General features: G+C 33.9%; 1 protein-coding gene across 1 annotated transcript; it reads right to left on the bottom strand.

Moving 5' to 3' along the window:
• Positions 1-163: 163 nt before the first annotated feature.
• On the bottom strand, positions 164-9,323 carry LOC136981450 (uncharacterized). Its single transcript, XM_067277775.1, has 2 exons — positions 8,958-9,323; positions 164-1,803 (listed from the first exon to the last, which is right to left on the bottom strand). The coding sequence occupies exon 2, from the start codon at positions 1,771-1,773 to the stop codon at positions 847-849; it is 927 nt and encodes a 308-aa protein (XP_067133876.1). The 5' UTR covers positions 1,774-1,803; positions 8,958-9,323; the 3' UTR covers positions 164-846.
• Between the last annotated feature and the right edge of the window lie 7,271 nt (positions 9,324-16,594).

Genomic DNA, 16,594 nt, shown 5'->3' with positions numbered 1-16,594 from the left:
TACTTGTATTATCATTTAACAGTAGAAATATTGTAAATTTTAACGAATTTTAAACTTGATACCATTTTTAAATATTTCTCATTATAAAGCTGAATTACGTAGAAATGTGCACTATCTCGATTAATCGAACAGACCCTAATTTTTAAATTAATTACACAAAAAGTAATTTAAATAAAACTTTATTTCCGTGCAATATTTTATACCTCAAATTTGAAAGGAAAGTTATAAATACATTATTCGTAACATTTCATTTAAATAATGTAATACTTTTCTCAATAAAAATCAGTCGAATACATATGTAAATCACATTTATGTAAAACAATTTCTTCATTTAAGCCACCATCTTGATTATAAAGTTACCAGTAGATGAGCCCGGTGTTGCTCGAGCAGAAAGTAACAATAGCAAGGATTAACCCTCTCTTCCCTTTACGAGGATTTCCAAAAATCCCTTCTTAGTGTGCATGCTCATGATGTACCCTGTGTACCAAATTTCAACTTTCAACTCTTAACCGTTTGGGTTCTGCGCTTATTATTATTATTGCTATTATTATTAATATGCAATAATAATAAGCCGAGGAGATTAATATGCAAGCCTACCGCTCTGGGGTATCTCGGATCGAATCCGGATGTCAAAGTACTTCAGAATTTTTTTTCTCGGCACCAGATTGCCCCGCCCTTGGCCTAACCGAATCCACAACGGGCCTGAAAAATAGGCACACACAGAACGGAAAGAATCCAAAAAAAAATAATAATAATAATAATCTTTTCAAACGCATAATTATACATTAGTTAATCACATTTCGTTATAGTTTTTATAGAAAACACGAAAAATTGTAAACTTCTAAACTATATTTCGTTTCCTAAAACAGATCTGACCATGTCTCCGTAAGTTTTGTTATAGGTTTTAATGTTATTTTCATCGAAAATCTTTGGGCGATCATTTGGAACCATATAATGATGATGAATTAAAAGATGTAGCGTGTAAAATTTCTTCCATTCTTCGCTTCTTTCTTTGTATAACATGATAACTAAACTGGTATCCACTCCAAATCCTCCAACTACAGTATGCGCGAATTCTGGAAGCACGAAAAGAATCGATTTCGATGGTAATTCACCAGCATTATAATACCATTTTTCGGGATGGTAATACCTGTAAGATTCGTGCCAATATTTTAAAAATCTTGCATTCTTATGCGCTATTATCACTTGAGTCCCTAAATATTGATTTTTATCGCAATTGATAACGAACTCGAATCGTCGAAAATCGTGTAGTGACTTAACGACAAAAACGTCGTTATCTAAATAAATTCCTCCATATTCTTGAAGGATTTCTATACGAGAGATATCAGATGCGTGTTGCACAAAGCTAATTTTTACACCATAAATATGTTCTGGTTTCTTTCTATACTGCAATTTCAGCTGTGGTATGTGTTTAATCGTGTCCCAATATTTTCCTGTTAAGTTGTGACAATTGCAATGGATGATTATCTTTTCCGGCTTGTGATTCAGAAGTATGGATTTGATGTTGACCATATCAACAAACGTCAAGTTTGTACTATCGAAGCGAATTAAGTGAACAATATCTGGAATAATGTAATGAGAATATCCAGTTTCGTTGTTTGAATCGGTAAAACCGATCAGATCCTCTGAATGCAGCTTCGGGACGTCATGTTGCATATTGTAGTGGTAAATAACGCATATGGGGAATATTAGGAGTACCAATGCAATTTGCAATTTCAAAATATCTTTGCAAAGCTTCTTACAAAGGATCATGTTTCACGTTTGCACAAATTTAACCACAAACTGAAATTGAAAAAATATATATATTAGCTAATATCTTATTATATATTAATTTTTGATTAAAAAATTACAATAAAATTACAATTGAAGATTGTTAATTTACAATAATGTTTTGTTTTTTTATTATTTAAAAAGTCACAGATATACTCGTGCCACAGTGAAACATGGAGGGAGGGGAGGCAGAGTGCCAAGAAAAGAGTGGAAAAGAAAAAAAGGGGGAAGAGGTGAGATCACATAAGCGCTTGCCGGAGTCTGTTAATAGTAATTAATAGAAAAATACAGGCAGTACATGTATTACACAGGATATAAGTAATTACGTACTGTACATGAACAATCCATAGTTTTACAAAAACCCATAGGTAATACAGAAACAAATTGGTATATTACATTGTAAGTAATATTAAAAGTTCATATAAAAATATATGAGAAATGTTGGATGACTGAATCGTGGTCAGTTTGCGCGTACACAGTACAGAGAACTACGTATTCTGGTGATAGGTAACCAATTGGCGGCTGCCTGACCGCTAGAGTACGTGACAAAACGGACAGAAAGGACGACAAAGGTAGGAGGATTGAAATTGACAGTTAAATTTTAAGAGATGTTCTGCTGGTGATGCAGCTTTTTAGTCTTGAGTGTTAGTGGGTGTTGTCGAGATTCAGTTTCTCGTGAGCCTTCCTGGTGAATTCTACGAATGTCATGTAGATATTCTTGTTTTCAAGTGAGCATGACCATACAACTTCTTCGCTGATTGAGGTGATGAGGTAGTTCCGAGTGTGAGAAAACCGTGCACAACCATAAATGATGTGCAGAGCGTCCTGAGTAGAGACATTATCGCAAGGGCAGGTCCCATCCCCTTATTTAAGAAACGTAGCGAAGTAGGATCTGAAACACCCATGTTCGGTTATAAACTGGGTGGAATTGAAGTCCGAGATGACGTGTTGGGAAGTTTAATGTTTTGCAGAAACTAGTGGGTACCCTTATCGCTTGATGTCCACTGCTGCTGCCAGATGTCGTCGTCGATTTGATGATATACCCAGGAAGATGGAATAGGGTCGTAGGAGATTTTCTCTTTATCAGTGGCCGCCTTCTTTGCCAGAAGGTCGGCCCTGTCGTTTTCTGGGTTGTCTCTGTGATCCTGTATCTAGCAGACACCTCGAAGATGGTATTATAGAGGATATTCTAGAGCATGCGGTCGAACTTAGAGTCCTGAGGGTACCCCCTGTTAATAGGCATGTGGCAAATCTTATAGTTGTTATGAATAACCATGGCAGTTCTGTTAGAGAGGTAACTTGACAAAAGTCTATATTCCAGGGCATTGGTAGAAGTATAAGTTGTACACGATTGCCGGCCACCAGGCATGATCGAATGTCCCCTTAAAGTCAATAGAGACCATCCTGGTGTGTTGGTTGTTCTCCTTAGAGTTGTTAATATACCCGATAATATTAAGGAGAGCGTCAGTAGTCTCTTTCTTTTTACGGAAGCTGAACTAAAGATGGCTGAGACGATTCTGCAGCTCCAGATGGTGTTCAATCCTCTTTGCCATTAGGGCATCCAGAATGTTGCCGAGGATGGATAAGAGGAAAATGGGCCTAAAATTATTAAGGTAAGATGGGGACGAATTGGGAGACTTTTCGATCAGTTTGATGGAAGTCACCTTCCACATTGTCGGGAAATACCCGATGTCCTGGAATTTATAGAACAGACCCAGAACGCGGTAGGAATGGTCCTAAAGCCATGAGACCAGAGATTTGGTCAGAGCCAGGAGCTTTCCTTTTATTAATGATTTTGAACTCATTGTCAACCTCCCTCATCGAGAATGGCGTATCCTCCTTGATGTTAAGGGGTGTGCCTACTAACTGCCTGATGGAGCGGTGGTAGTCCTCATTTAGTGCACAAATTTCATGAATGACGACCAAAAAATTCAAAAATCCGCCAACAACTCGCAATAATGAAGAAAGTTTTCACGAGACACGCGAAATTACAAACGAATTTCATAAATTAAATTAAACTTTTCAATAAATCTAAGACAAAATATGTGTTTTCATTGTCGACGGGTATTGGAGGATTAAGATCTTTCGAATCCTTAGAAACAAAAGATTAAAGGTCTTCTCTACATGATTTTACGACATAATCAAGTAATAACGTCTAATGTAATTAGAATCGTTTATAAATTGTAATGTACAATGGTAAAATTGCTTTATCTTTTTTCCGATTTCAGGGCTTTCAGGAATGCCTAATGGAAAATGGCTGTGGTAACAGGATACAAAGGCTTCTGATAAGTCGACTCTCCTCCTGAAAAATGAGTTCACACCGTACAATAAGCTGTGTGGTGTGGACTCATTTTTCAGGGGAAGAGTCGACTTATCAGTATTCTAAAATGTGTGAAACAGAAAAAGTATGTTGAATTAACCAGTGGTGACGAGTTAAACGATGTCGAATAAACCGAGTTTTTTAACATTAATAACATTAATGTCTATGTAAGTCGGCCGGGACCACAAAAAATTGACTACGTAACCAACGAGTGTCGAATTATCCGGGGGACGACTTATGCGGACTCGACTGTATTTCTAACCAGCAATTATTTATTGTGACATCGTCACAATGCCGGAATGCAACTTTTCGTCATTGTTCTCAATTCTTTTACTAGTGTCTTGCCCCTGTACGTCATACTTTTCCTGTTAGCAATACAGTCATGCCAGTTACCACCTAGCTTTTTTCAAGAGAAATATTTGAATTGAAGTAACGTATCAATACTTATCCTGGGTTTCCTATCTCTCGGCTTTTCATATCTGATCTCTTTACTATCACATAAGAGCAATTATTATCGCAGTTTTACAAGATTTTTTTATTTAAGCAAGTCATACGAAGTCTTTCGGATCTTAACGTTACTAACTTCGATCACATGCGGGGCCGTCACAACTATCCAACAACGATCACTTTTCAAATATTAATGAGTAGTCGTTGACTATCCTCTCTGCCGTGAGGAGGTCAACGACTAGTTTTGGTCGAATTATTTCATTCTCTTATCTTATCTTATCGTTATTTATTCCCGATATCGCAAGAGCATAATCGGGTTAATTACAGAGATACATCAATGAACAGGTAAATACACACATAATTACAGAGATGATATACGAACTGTATGACAATAGAAAAAATGGTATGAGACAGTGACGTAGCGAACATAACTGGCGCCCGGGGCACGACACTTTATTGGCGCCCCACTCTCCCTCCAGAAACACATATAGTTTGTCTTGGTGACCATTTGGGCGCCCCTCTGCGAGTGGCGCCCGGTGCATAATACACCCCCTTGCATCCCCCCTCGCTACGCCATTGGTATGAGATGACCAACTTAATGAATGACTGAGCGCATGTGATACTTACGAATCAAGTTTTTAAACGACTTCTAGGTGTATTGTTAAGAAGGACATGAAGATCACAAGCCTAAAAGAAATCCATGCAAATTGCTTTGTTTTGGTGCTCTGTTCGTATTTTTGCGTTCATTTTCTATTAGATTCACGCAATGCTTTTTTATTTGACCCCTAAATTCTATTAGGCGTGCTCAAAGATCACGGACATTGTCACTTTGACCCCACTTTTTAACTATATCGAAATCGTGGACCCCTGTTTTCAACAGTACATTTATTTCATTTCTAGATTCTTCAGTAGAAAATGGCAAAGTTTTATCAAAATCGGCTCATAAAATTTGAGAACGAACACAATTCTATAAACCTCGTAAAAGAGGCTTCAGCGTTACATAATTGACAGATGATCCCTTACTCCATACTTAATTCGGACCTTCCAAAATTATAGCATAACACCAGTACTAAATGATGGGAGAAGTAAAACTATCAGCTTCCTACGCTACGGAAATCGGCTTCGAATTCGAGTCGACATAGAAAATTTCGTGGGTAAGTTGACCCGGATATGTTGGGCCTCCATCGTGGAATTACATCGTGACGAGGACAGAAAAGAGCCGCTTGGCGTCTAGAAAACTTTAAAACACTAGAACTATTTACAAAGGGGAGTGATTTCGTTTTTTAAAAAAACAACACAGAAATTTTAAAATGTTTATTTTAAATTTAACTCGATCAAAACAATCAATTAGGCTATAATCATGTATTTACAAATTAACACGAAATTCCTGTGTCTAAGAATTAATTATCGAATTATTTATAAATGAATTTTGTCTTGGGTTAAGTGCGCTTCTACTCCCAAATGTCTACGAGATCCACGAAACGAGTAAACTTTTCGTTTTCGCGAGAAAAACTTCTAGAATTAAAATTCTCGACTTCGCCTATTGTAATGTCTGCATTTTGTCTTCTTACTGGACAATTCGGTTTATTATTCTCGGAGACAAAATCTTTGTTTCGATTTCGTGAATCAATTTGTTTCCTTCACGAAATCTTCTTTTTCCTCCATTAAATTTTCGCTCGCTTTGTCCAAAATTGCGCAGAGTTCCGTTCTAAATTTCTCGAATCGTTTGCCAGTCGGTCCACTTAAGACGATATACTTTCTGTTAAAATAATCTTTGAAGTTTACACCACGATCCACAACAGACGATCTGTTGTACGCATCTCCGGCATGAGTAACGTGGTTCGAGTTCTCGCAGCTTTCTTTCTTCACTTGAAGAGACGGTGACAAGTTCGTATGTTCAATAGAATGAACCGTATACAGATCTTGTGTTTGATTGTTTAATGAAAACTTGTTAATTGGGCGCTGTTCTGACCCACTTTCCGTACTGGAATTATCGACTTCTAGTGTTTCCGTGTCTTGCAATGTATCGGCTTCCTCGTTCGTCTTCGAGAAAGCACGCGATATTTCTTCCACTTCGGATAACTCTTCGGAAGATTTATGAAAATTATAAATCTCCTCTTCGTATGAACTGTTTCGATTTTGGTGTTTGTCGTTGGTGTCTAATTGGGTTTTTTCTTTTTTCTGACACGAGCCGCTGGCATAAGATGCAGAGCTATATCTGGTTTCTACGCTACCGGAAGCGGGACTTTTAATTTTGGCCGTCATCTGTACAGTTTCGGCTCCATTCGAAGAAGACGAATAATATTTATTTTTTTCACTGATTGGGGATGTTGATTTGGGAGACAAAAGGGGAGATGTCTCTTCAACAGTGTTTCGTCCCCCAGTGTTTCGTCTAATTGCAAAACAGTTTCATTACGGGTCTCTTCCGAACTGATGCGAGAAATCGATTGAAATTTGTGTTTTTCGCTCTCGTAAATAGATGAATCGATATCGACAAAGATGGATTTTGATCGGTGAGGTTCGTCGTACGTTTCCTGTTTACAAGGTTTACCATGAAATATTGTAGAGAAAACGTACACGAGCGCAGTAACAAGTAGAAGTATCGACGATACTATAACGAAAGCAACCAGTACCGTGGAAATGGCACGGCCGATTTTTTTCATTATTATCTTCATTTCTTGCTCGGTAAGCGTTTTTCTTACCTTAATATCAGTTGTATTTTCTGGTATTTTATTTTCGTCACCTTTCTGCCCGATCGAACCAATTATCATCCTATTAACAAGATTTTTACATTACTCTTCGAAAATCTTACATTTTCGTTCAATTTTCCCGCTTGATCCTTTCTTTCATTATGATCGAGCTCATTATTTGAATATTTTCGCATAAAATACAACTCTCTGTATTTTTTGTAATTTTCTATAAAAGGAGATGGCTTTTGAACTTTGCTTTTTGAAATTTTTACAGTTATCTGTTTATTTAAATCTTGACTTCGCTCAAATTCCTCGTGATCTTGATCCGTATCAATTTGAAATTCTTTGCTTTTCTGTTGTATCGGAAATTGAGTCGGTCTCACGAGCCAGTCCAATCCTTCAATTTTTGACTTAGTTTTGGAAACAACCACACCACCGTATTTTTTAAACTGTGGTGAAGACATCACACTGGGTAAATCTTGATGGTAAGCAACCCGTTTCTCAGTTGGGGAACCGAGGATCAACAAGTTTGCTTCGCTCGTGGGTTTCTTCTTTACACTTATTGTGGAGTTCTGCCCCAGAGGAGCATACATTAAAATAAATAACGGTAAAATCACCATTAATGTATCGCTTAGATTCATCGTTTATATCGACGATATTGACTCGAAAGCACCTCAAGAATTATTAAATTTCGTAAATATTGTTAGAAAACACTAACATTGTTCGCAACAATACAATCATTTACCAAACTTCACGTCTATATTAATATTTTTTATAATTTATTTATAGCCTATAGATTTGCTGCAATCATACATAATACTAACCATTTTTATATTGTTTAACTCTTTCCATCCTGTGTGTACTAAGAGGGGCACTTTTTTGTAAGTGACTCTTGAATTAAAATATGTATATATAAATTTAATTACACATATAAAAGACATTTAAAATTAACGAGCTGTTTGTGGTATATGGCATAGTAAAAAGGACATATATGGCATAGTAAAAAGGCATAGTAAAAAGGACATATATGGTATAGTAAAAAGAACAAAATTTCCGATAATTATTAAAAAAAATCTTCATTATAATAATAAAAATATCCAATAATGAATTTAAAATATTCTTTTAATTTGATCATATATTTATAATGAATTTAAAGTAAAATGCCAAAAATTATTTGCTCGTTTCTAACAATTTATCGACCTAATAAAGGTTGAATACAGCTGCAAAGTATGCTCCTATTTTACAGCTGTATGGTATTTAAACGTTTCCATCAGCTGCTGTTTTTAACGAGGCGAGAATAGTCTACGAATTATTATTTATTAGTACATAAATATATTTATACAATTAATTAATATCCAATTTTCTAGCATCGAGCTTCTTTAATGCGTAAATCGAACCGGAATCCTTCGCCTAGAATGGTGTATTATTGGTTCGTTTAAAAATAAGATAATGAATATTTCTAACAGAGCCGACTTTTTTCGCTTTATTCGGGTTATGTTCCGTTTCCGCTTTAGACAGGTTATGCCTTATAGTAAAACTAGCCGTTACCCGCGGCTTCACCCGCTCGGATTTTGCAATTTGATAGAAATAACCCTCCCTCGGTACTTCACTAAGGTTCTCAATCATTAGTTGTTACTAATTTGGTAAAATTACTGATTTTTAAGGAAAATCGAAAAAAAGCAAAAGAGATAGGTAAGGAATAGAAATACCCGGGTTTTTCGTAGCGACGTGCTCTTGGGTAGGACACCACTTCGAAACTCTCCTTTATTCGTGACCCTCTTCTTATCGTAGACCTTTCGTCTATTCCTGACTTCGTCGTTCGTCCGTAGTTTATTATTTCTTTCTAACTTCTTCAGCACCTCTCGGTCTCGGATCGTCTGTCTCGAGGTCTGCAGCACACTTTTTCCCTCCCTACTTCTTCGACATGCGACTAGAGCCTGGGATCCTGTCGTGTTCCTATTGGTCACATTCATTATGCATACCGCGCATGCGTTTTTTTGTTTCAGCGGAAAAGTAAAACTGTAAGAAGCCCAATTAGAAAAAAAAATGACGGAAATACATAAACCTCTAATGAAAACTTTCAGCATGAAATACGATTGAACAGAAAAACCAGGCAAAAACAAAGATGTTTACACATTTCCATGACTGAAATACAAATAACTCGAAGGCAACTTAGAGAATTAAAACAACACTGTAGTACGTGTAACAATGCTGATGACCAACAAGAAACAGACACAGTCTCGAGGATACAATGCGTGCAGTGTGATTCTTGGCACCATATGTTTTGTGTCTCAGTACCAATTAATACTACAAATTTTATATGTAATTTTATATTTTAATTATTACATATTTTATATGTAATTTTATATTTTATTTGTAATTTTATATGTTTGTAAGGATTGTAACACACATTAAAACCTTTCAAAAATCATTATTTTTCCTATTAAATTCAAAATTTTTTGTAATAAATTTTTATAACATCGCGTTTTTTATTTATATACAGTATATGTATTTTTTTCACTTTCATATTTATAAATATTAATTTTATAATTTTTAAAACATGAAAAAATAAATATGAAACTACTAGCAAACACATGCGCGTCTGCGTAATGAAAGTGACCAATAGGAATGCGACAGGATCTCAGACTGTAGTCGCTTGTCTTCTTCGAGGTTCTCACCAAAAGTGTCTCTTTCTCTGTCCGTTTGGCCCCAGGGCTCCACACCGTCTTTAGTTCTACTTATCTTCGTGGAAAAGATAATTCTACCCACAGGCGAAAGGGTTAGACGGCCACACTATAATCGAACAAATATGTAATAACAAATTCGAATTTAAACGGTTGGAACATTTGGTTAAAAAATCGTAATACGTAAATATTGTACGTTTGGAAATTAAGTTATTACTATCAGAAACAAAAAATCGCATCTAAAATAGAAGAGTAGAAGCTATTCTTCTGGTTAAGACTTAATGCTCTCTCTCTCCCCGGCGGGGTAATTTCGAAAAATTCTTTTTTAATGTGCGTTTCCATGACGTACCCTAACTGTGTACCAAATTTCACCTCTTTAGGTTCAGCGGTTTGCTCTGGGCGATTATGAATCAGTCAGTCAGTCAGTCAGTCAGGACAAGTAGTTTTATAGGTTAATGTTACCTTAGGTTCCGAGATGGCGGCGGTGGGAATTTTTCCCTATCTTGACGACTGCGGCGGGGAAAAATTTTTTCCCTAGAGTCGTGACGTCGACGCCGTTGAGAATTTTTCCCCGTTCGGTTTCAACCCTGAGATCGACGTTGCCGAGTATCCTGTAACCTCGAAACGGCGACGGTCGTGTGTAAATTTGCGACGGTAGAGGGAGCCCTTTCGTGACGTCGTGCGAGAGTAATATCGGCGGGAAATTCGTAGTTGTGTTACGAACGAATATGCAAATGCTCGATCTGTGACGTGTTTCTGTTCATTTCAATGCAATTTTATGCAAATCGACTAGTTTCCAGTTGGAATTGTTTACTGCAGTGTTGCGACAAATTGCGTATTGGAATATTTGCTGTTTATTTTTCTGGTTACGATATTTCATTTTTTTTCCTCACCACCTTCCCGCGTTTAGTTTATTGCCAATTATTCGATAATGAGTAGTTTTGCCGATTTGAGTTTCAACGACGAATTTCGGTCGAGTTGCACCACACGTGATTTCTACAAGTTAACCTCTTAACAGTGAGGGACGTAAATAGACGTCCAAGGCGATCGAGTGGCAGTGGTGAGGGACGTCAATAGACGTTAAAAATTCTTATAAAATACCTGGACCATTTCGTGAAGTCGTAAATCTTCTGTAGAAATTAAAAAATTAAAAACCAAAATTTACAAATTCCAAAAGGTCGTTTTTACTACCTCATCGACCAATCCGACAATTTGCATATAGCACTGTGTGCCGTAAGTTGCACCTATTAACAAATTAATTAGCCAACATTTAGAAACCCTTAAGGGAATTACAAAGATTTTTAAGAGTTACAATGTTAAGTTACCAAATAGTGATTTATTGTAATATAAAAAATTGTAAATTAAAAATCTTTGTAATTCCCTTAAGGGTTTCTAAATGTTGGCTAATTAATTTGTTAATAGGTGCAACTTACGGCACACAGTGCTATATGCAAATTGTCGGATTGGTCGATGAGGTAGTAAAAACGACCTTTGGAATTTGTAAATTTTGGTTTTTAATTTTTTAATTTCTACAGAAGTTATCTTATTTATGTAATAAAATGAAAAAACGGTTTGGTTTTTATGGAGTTAAAGTTGCGAGAAAAAATTGATATTGAAAATGTAAAGCCTAAGTGTCGTCCGATTTCTGCTGTGTGTATAGTACCCATGCAAAAGCAAGGTATGGTCTACAAAGAATTTATGTGAGTTTTTAGTTTTTTGATTTTTATTTATGCCATGTAGAAAATATATTTTTTATATATGTTTAGTTAGCTGATGAGGGGCTGAAGCCCGAAACGTCGATGTAGAAAAACACGTTCTAACTAAATAAAGATTCAACTAGCCTAGTGTTGAAAAAATAAACGTCACTTCATCGTGCCTGTACACACTAATCAAACACAACACGGTTTCGACAAAATCAACAAATTATTGACATTGAAACGGCAGTTGACATCGATATATAGGAAGATATGGAGGAGGAAACACACAGAGAAACGAGCTACGCTACAAGGATACAAGGTGAGATTAGAAGACTTAAAGTTGATATAGACTACTTAAAAGCACATATTGCAGAGAATAAACAGTTAAAAACACTTACCCTTCCTAAGTCTATTAGCCAGAACATACCAACATATGAGCGGAATTACATTAATACTAGAATTATGAAATCAACCGTAAAATTTAAATATATTAGAATTAGAAGACTGAAGCGCAGCCTACAAAAATATAAGAAACAAAGAAACCAACATGAAAATGAAGAAGTTAAAACCTTTTATACCGATAGCATTGACAATTACAAAAAGGCTAAAAGTATAAAATTAATAGAAAAGTTTAAATATCCATCTATTGAAGAAATAAATGAGTGGAAAAAGTCCCTTGTGTTAAACAAAACAAATTACGCGATCCCTGAAAATATTTTAGAAATTATGCAAAAAGGATTAGACTTTAATGGTCCTAATAACTGGAGAATAATAGATATAATACCGACCTTAGATAAAGCTTGTGCAGGACTGACTGAAGTAGATTCTGAGATAATGAAAATTAATTTAAGTAATATTATAAAACATCATATTATAAGGCAAAAAGATAGAACAATAATTAGAGATAAAAACTATTATAAATATAATGCTGAAATAGAAAAACTGTACAAGTATTTAAATGATAATAACCTTAATATAATAAAAGCGGATAAGTCAAAACAAATTGTAGTTGTAACCAGAGACTGGATAATAGCGAAAAAATTAGAAATTATAAATAAGGGGAATTTCAGAGAATTACCGATAAATCCAAAAAACATAATATACGAAGAATTAAAAAAACGAATTAATATACTATACAAACAAAAAAAGGTTACCAAAAACGAAAAGATATTTATACTATCCGAGGATAACGAAAGAACCCCTAGATTAAATATTCAGTTAAAAACTCATAAACAAAATGAAAAAGTACGACCAATTGTTGACTTCAAATTTACTGTATTGTATAACTTAGAGAAATATCTAAAAGGAAAACTTAAAGACTACGAAAACTCAATCTGTTCTATTCGAAATATGGAAGGATTTTTACAAGAATTAAAAGAGGTTCAGATAAACAACACATCTAAGTTAGCTAGTATTGACGTTGTTGAAATGTATCCGTCAATTACATGGAAATTGATTAATAATCAGTTAAACAAAATGAATGTAGACCCTTATATTATAGATTTGATTGAGTTTGCTTATAAGAGTAATTACCTAGAATTAAATAATAAATATTACACACAAGAAGACGGCATTAGTATGGGGTCAGTTATAGGACCGAAATTAGCGGAATTAATAATGATTGAAATCGATATTAAAATAAAAAACATTTTAGGTATAGATTTTTATAGAAGATACGTTGATGACATACTAATAGTATATAACGAAGCTGAAACAACAATAGACAAGATAGAAGAATTAATTAACGGTATCCATAATGAAATTAAGTTTACTATAGAAAAAGAAAAAACTGATAATAGCATAGCATACCTTGATGTGATGATAAAACGGAAAAATAGAAAATTAATACTTGAACCGTTTAGGAAACAATGTTCAGTTAATAAGACACTGAATTATCGTTCAAATATCCCTTTACATATAAAAAGGAATATCTTTTATATGGAATATATGAATATACTTAGTAGAACCAGCGAACAGGAAACAAATCAGAAATATATAAACAGTCTAAAAAAGAAATTTAGTTTGAATGGATATCCTACAAGATTAATTAACAATTGGCAAAAAAACATACATAATAAAGGCCCCTTTCCTTCCAAAAAAGATGCAAATAATAAAAAAATTAAATACTTAAGTTTTCCATATATAAAATGTGTATATGAAAAGATTAATAAAGAACTTAGAAAAAATAACATACAGCTTGCACCAAATTATAAAAATTTAATATCTAGATTAAATCAGAAACAACGTTCAACAAATAATATAGAAGATAAAAATGAAATTAAAAATGTCGTCTATAAAATACCCTGTACTTGTGAGAATAATAGTTTTTACATAGGCGAAACCAAAAGAACATTAAAAACGCGTGTTAAAGAACACATATCCGATTTAAAATATAGTCGTTTGAACTCAGCTTTTTATGATCATTGTGTAATCAATAATTGTAATATAAATCAATCAAATATACAGATTTTACATAAAGAGAAAAGGATTTATGATAGAAAATTTAAAGAAAGCGTTGAAATACTACGAAACAAAAACCAAGGTTGTATAAATAAAAACTTAAGCGTTAAAATTCATAATAATTGGTTAAAAATAATATAATGAAAATAATATGAAGAAATGTACTAAATTATTATAATTTGCGATAATCGAATGGTAAAGACAGAATTATTTAATGAAATAATGTTCCGTATTAATGTTATGTAAATTAGATAAAGAGAAAAATATACAGTGTAAACGTTAAGCCAAATAGTGATTTATTGTAATATAAAAAAATTGTAAATTAAAAATCTTTGTAATTCCCTTAAGGGTTTCTAAATGTTGGCTAATTAATTTGTTAATAGGTGCAACTTACGGCACACAGTGCTATATGCAAATTGTCGGATTGGTCGATGAGGTAGTAAAAACGACCTTTTGGAATTTGTAAATTTTGGTTTTTAATTTTTTAATTTCTACAGAAGTTATCTTATTTATGTAATAAAATGAAAAAACGGTTTGGTTTTTATGGAGTTAAAGTTGCGAGAAAAAATTGATATTGAAAATGTAAAGCCTAAGTGTCGTCCGATTTCTGCTGTGTGTATAGTACCCATGCAAAAGCAAGGTATGGTCTACAAAGAATTTATGTGAGTTTTTAGTTTTTTGATTTTTATTTATGCCATGTAGAAAAAATATATTTTTTATATATGTTTAGTTAGCTGATGAGGGGCTGAAGCCCGAAACGTCGATGTAGAAAAACACGTTCTAACTAAATAAAGATTCAACTAGCCTAGTGTTGAAAAAATAAACGTCATCCAAGGCGATCGAGTGGCAGTGGTGAAGGACGGAAATAGCCGTTCAAAAATTCTTATAAAATACCTAGACCATTTCGTGAAGTCGTAGAATTTTCACGAGTAGTTGGGTTCTCTAACTTTGTTTTGGAATATCCTTTAGTTCTCGAGAATTTACAATAAAAGAAAGAAAATTAAAATAAATATGAAATTTTAGACGGCCATCTATCGACATAAATCGAATTTAAATCTCCCGCCGTCATCTGATTGGTTAAAAAAATTAATATTCCTAATTGGCTCGCGTCAGAAAAAAGTAGGTGTGACTTCTGTAAATGACGCTATCGGGAGTGCACCGATGCAACCGGAAAAAGTAAACAGCCTACGTCATTAGTCTAACGGTCCTTGTCTGACCTACTTTTCGTAGAATCAACATTGGAGTAAGCTGTAGTAAAACGTAGTAGTTTATAGTAAAACGGTCTTCTCTAATATTCATAGTACTTTGTAAAGCTCGGATTTCAATTTAATAAGTATTATTTAGTTCAGAAACATTATAAATACATCATTAAGTAGGAGAATAACGAAAAACTTTATTTTTTAGTATAATACAATTTACAAAATCGAAAGTTCGTATATCGTAATATTATAAAAAACTACATCGAAACATACAAAGTCACCTAATTTACTTAAATTCAGTTCATTATACAACTGTAGATACTCTTGCCTTCCTCAGTTTCCTCAAAACAAAATTCGAAAACTTCAATTAATTCTGTAAATATTTAAGCGCCATTACTATTCGAATTAACTGTAATTACAAATATAACTGAAAAATATTTTCGACATAAACCCTAGGCAATAATTATCAAAACAAAATTCTTCAAGTATAAATTTTTCTGATCGAGTAATATGTAATAATAGATTTATCTATTAGTCTTGCCATATTCTACTTTCTATGTTCACATCCATTTAGTTTCATCTAATTACACTTTAAATGTAAAAAAATCTACAAACAAATAAGTTTTCTAATAAAGATACTACTTGCTAATTAAAGTTTGTATTCTTCTTTGACGTAGTTCTACGTTTTAGCACTAAATTGGTAGACATGTCTAAATAACACGCTTATAAACACTAAATGCCATAAATGTTTCGAAATTAGAACTAGATAATTATATGCACAAATAAATTTACATGCCTTCATTTACATCCAAACAAAGGTCAGTTATCCCAAATTGTCGAAAAATAAATTATTTTCAACTTTTCTTTCTGAATTTAGAAGTAATTCACAGTAAACTTTATGCCTTAAAATATCCATTGCAATCAACGCAAAATGTATGAATCCACGTAATAAAAAATTATCGCAGTGAACTTCGAAAAAACGAGAAACAGAATTATTAAACCGCACTTTACGAAATCTGGCGCGAACTGTCGAATACAATAAACAAAACGAAAATGCTCTTGTCCAATGTCATCAGGTGACAAAAAGTTTCTAAATAAACGCTAAAAGTTTTAAAGAATTCTTTCACAAAAACCGATGAATTTAATTAATACACAATAACTAAATCTGTTTAATAAAGGTTAATAATTTTCCATTATAATTATGCAAATTAGATATAAAAAAGATCATCGCGCAAATTCTCCCGCGAACCATAAATGACTCTTACGTCATCTGGATTGAAGTTTCCTGCAAAATACTAAAAATATT

This window comes from Centruroides vittatus, unplaced genomic scaffold (assembly GCF_030686945.1).
Source record: "Centruroides vittatus isolate TY-2023 unplaced genomic scaffold, ASM3068694v2 contig_755, whole genome shotgun sequence".
In the NCBI taxonomy this organism is placed as follows: domain Eukaryota; kingdom Metazoa; phylum Arthropoda; class Arachnida; order Scorpiones; family Buthidae; genus Centruroides; species Centruroides vittatus.
This window is presented reverse-complemented; position numbering and strand designations above follow the sequence as displayed.

Excerpts from the sequence above, each read along its gene's own strand:
- LOC136981450 (XM_067277775.1), bottom strand. The coding sequence starts at position 1,773 with ATGATCCTTTGTAAGAAGCTTTGCAAAGATATTTTGAAATTGCAAATT.